Genomic DNA, 4,049 nt, shown 5'->3' on the forward strand with positions numbered 1-4,049 from the left:
AGCCTATATCCCACTAGAAAATATGCCCTTTAACTCCTCCTCTCTCCAGGAAATGTGCATGGCTCACAAGAATTACACCTTTGCTGCCTCATGTTAGCTTTTCTGCTCACCAGCTGTGTCACCTTGAATAAATGACTTAACCAATCTGTACTCAGATGTATTTGCCTGGAAAGGGGCAGCAAAAGTGGTACCCACCTTACGCATTTCCTATAAGAATTAAATGACAGAACACGGGTTAAGGGCTCAGAAAAGCAACTGCCACGGCCATGGTTATCGTGACTGAACCTGGGCGGTGAGAAGTGTGGGTAAAGAGCCGGAGAGCCACGCCCACCATGTCAAGACCCAACCACCCCAGGATCAATGAGACTTTAGCGGGGTGGGGAGGGAGGGCTGAGAATCCGCCGCCGCCACCGTCTTCCCCCCGCGCGGGCCGCAGCCCCGGCAGGTGCGCCTCACCTGGGCCGGCGACGCCCTCCTGCTTCCACTGCCGCCGCTCAGCCTCCGTGGGGAAGCCCCGCAGAACTGCCCGCTCCGCGGTCCACATCACCCCGGACGTCGCTGCGGCCAAAACAGGCGCCAAGGAGGACCCCGCGGGAATCAACGGCAGAAAATGAAAGAGGAGGGGCGAAGGACGCCGAGGTCTAGCGGCGACAGTGACCGCAAATACACCTGCAACCCTAGAGTCCCATGTGCGAACCCAGACACCTGGAGGCGGCCATGACGGTAGCGCGAGGCATCCTGGGAAAATCCGCACGTCCTCTGGTCCGCTTCCGCCTAGGGGACCAGCCCCAGCCGGGGTACTGCGCGTGCTCGGGGCGTGTACTCGCCCCGGGGCGGGGCGGTGGGCGTGGTCTAGATCGGCCCAACTCTGAGGCGCTGATGCGAGCTGTGGGCGGATTTGGAAATGGGGGCGCCGCCCCCCGAGAGCAGGCTGGGATGCTACTCGAGACGGGGGTCTTGGCCGACGGTTTGCCTGGAAGGGCGAGCGCTGTGACTCTTAAAACTCTTTGGGGTGCGCGTGGACCCTGCTCCCAGCACGTGGGCCGCGTTTTAGGGTATCAGAAACCCTCCAAGGTGGGGGTCGGTGAAGCCCAGGTCAGAGCCCCCACCTTAGGAATGGGTCTTTATTCTCGGAGCGAGTGAAAAGATCTGGTTTTGGCTCTGCAGCTGCACAAATCGTGACTCAGTGGGACAGCTGCGGGGAAGGTTCTGGAACACAACCTGACCACTGCAGAAGAGTGGGCCTGGGGTGGAAGCAGGGAACCCGCCAGGGGACACAGTGGCCATCCTGCGCGTGCTGGCTGACCTTGATCCTCAGAGCAGCCTTCCTACGACCCTGAGAGCCAGGACCGGCCAGGACGGGCCTTGTCCCCGTGACTCAACGCCTGCGCTGCGAAAGGCCATGCAAGACCCAGTGGAAAGCTGCCGGGTGACACTGACCACACGACCTGCTTGGAGAATTAAGTGCAGCTGCTTCCTGAAAAGAACCTGGCCAGCACCCAGCTCCGAGGAGGAACTAAGTGATCATTTTGAGTCAGAGTGTCACTTTGGCCCATCCCGGAGTGCAGTGGCAACATCTCGGTTCACCACGGCCTTGACCTCTGGACTCACAACTCAGCCTCCCGAGTAGCTGGTACCCGTGGTCGCATCCCACTACGCCTGCCTAATTTTTTTTAATTTTTTTGTAGAGATGAGATCTCACTATGTCACCCAGGCTGGTCTTGAACTCCTGGGCTCAAGCAACTTTCCTGCCTCGACCTCCCAACATGGAGGGATTACAAGCTTGAGCCACCAGGCCCGGCCAGTAATTCTGAATTCACTTTCTTCCTCAGTATCCCGAACCACTCCTGACTGAAGGGAAGAGGGGCTAGGTCAGCCCAACCCAGCTCTGCCGTGGTCAGCAGGTGCCAAAGGAAGCCAGGCCTGGCCGTGAGTGCAGAGGCGTGAGAAGCCACGAAAAACTGCAGGAAATAATATTTTATTTTCCCAGTTTTCACTTATCGTAGAGACAAGGTCTCCCTCTGTCACCCAGACTGGAGTGCAGTGGCTCAATCGTAGCTCATTGTGGCCTCGCACTCCTGAGCTCAATGGATCCTCTCTTCGTGGGGCCTCCTGAGTCACTAGGATTACAGGTGTGAGCCACCACACCAGGCTCTGGAAATGATGCTCGACCGGCGTGGCCACCTGTTTCTTTAAGCACAAATGCCAGCACTGGCTAAGCTATTTGTCACTGGCAAATATGAACATCTGTAACTCGCCGGCTGCCACATCAAAGTCCCTCACATATCGGTGGCATACCATCGATCCACGCCGTGAACTTGGAACTTTCATGAAAGTTCAGCTTGGTGCGCTTTAAATGTGGCATGCTGGACAGTGATGGTGACTGAGTTTCCCTTCAAGCAAAGAATTCCGCTGATTGAGTGTTTGGGGGTGGGTTGGGAATGTAGTCCTGATTTTTTTTTTTTTTTTTTTTTTGAGTCAGGGCCTTACTCTGTCACCCAGGCAGGAGTGCAGTGGCAAGATCATGGGCCAGCGCAACCTTGACCTCCTGGGCTCAGGCGATCCTTCCACCTCAGCCTCCCGAGTAGCTGAGACTACGGGAGCACACCAGTACACCTGGCTAATTTTTAAAATTTTTTTGTAGAGACGAGGTCTCACTATGTTGCCCATGCTGGTCTCAAACTCAAGTGGGCTCAAGTCCACCTCGGCCTCCCCAGGGGCTGGGATTACAGATGTGAGCCACCACTCCCAGCCTCAATTTTTTTAAAGTAGTCAGTGGAAACGTCGAGCAGGCAGTGAGCTATCCACTCAGGACTCAACATAGAGTGCCTTGGCTGGGCAGTCTATTGGGGACTCGTGTCACTCTCTAAAAGTCTTTTCCTTGGGCTGATCTGGTTTCTCAGAAAGACTCTTGAAATCCCCTGCTTGGACGATGAGGGTCTGGCTGCCAGAGTTCCAGGCCCAGTGCAGTTGGAATGCCAGGCGCTTCAGTATTCCAGGCCAAGGGCATGTGAAGACCTCTCAGACCCCTGCCAGGCTGGTGGGGGGGCGAGGGTCCAGAGTCCTCCTTGGTTTAGACCCGCCTCCTCCCACCCCCTGCACCTCCATCCCAGAGGCTCCTGGTACACCCACCTCCTCTGTCTTCCCGGGGATTTTCAGTACAGGGAAGGGTTTGCCTTCGCCGTTGGCCATTGCCTTTCTGGGATTCTTTCTCAGATCGGCTAAGACAGTTCCCTGGCTTTCAGATGGCGTCTCTCTCCTCTCTTCCCTTTCCCGTGGCTGTGTATATTCCTGTAATCCCAGCACTTTGGGAGGCCAGCAAGCGGATTGCTGAGCCCAGGGGTTCGAGACCAGCTTGGGCAACTTGGTGAACCTTGTCTCTACAACAAATAAAAAAAATTAGGCCAGGCTCAGTGGCTCAGCCTGCACTTTGGGAGGCCGAGGCTAGTGGATTGCCTGAGTCCGTGGGTTCGAGACCAGCCAGGGCAACTTGGCGAGGCCTTGTCTCTACAATAAATCAAAAATGAGCCGGGCGTGGTAACACACACCTGTAGTTCCGGTTACTTGGAAGGGTGAGGCAAAAGGATTGCCAGAGCCCAGCAGGTCAACACTAGGGTGGCTGTGAGTGTGCCACTGTACTCCAGCCTGGGCGACAGAGTGAGACTCCAACTCAAAAAAAAAAAAAAAAGAAGACTTTCCATCAAAGTTAGATTATCCTTAGAACCTAAAGATTGAAAATTATAAAGTAAGTGGATTTTAAGACTTCAGATAAGTTTCAGACTGCGTTTGGAGCAGATCCCAGGCACTCTTTTATAAATGGGCTCAAGCAAGAAATGTAGAGTTTAATCAGAAATAACACATAAAATGTGAAATTGCCAGGGTAGAAAATGTCCAGGATGTAACTAGACATTTCCAGACAGTCTTGGGAAGGAACTAAGTGAAAAATCCACAGAATATGTCTTTCTATATGTAACAGAATGGGCCTTTGTAAATTTTTTTTTTTTTTTTGAGTTGGAATCTCACTCTGTCGCCCAGACTGGAGTGCAGTG

General features: G+C 54.3%; 1 protein-coding gene across 1 annotated transcript in view; it reads right to left on the reverse strand.

Annotated features, from left to right (window-relative positions):
• Positions 1-688, reverse strand: part of TTC27 (tetratricopeptide repeat domain 27) — a 170,686-nt gene extending 169,998 nt beyond the window's left edge. Inside the window, exon 1 of the mRNA XM_008061877.2 lies at positions 457-688. Within this exon, the coding sequence (XP_008060068.1) occupies positions 457-544 (88 nt within the window). The 5' untranslated portion in view covers positions 545-688. The remainder of the gene's footprint in view (positions 1-456) is intronic.
• Positions 689-4,049: the final 3,361 nt, after the last annotated feature.

The sequence above is a fragment of the Carlito syrichta genome, unplaced genomic scaffold, assembly GCF_000164805.1.
Source record: "Carlito syrichta isolate Samal-C Ts95f unplaced genomic scaffold, Tarsius_syrichta-2.0.1 Scaffold305633, whole genome shotgun sequence".
NCBI classification, from domain to species: domain Eukaryota; kingdom Metazoa; phylum Chordata; class Mammalia; order Primates; family Tarsiidae; genus Carlito; species Carlito syrichta.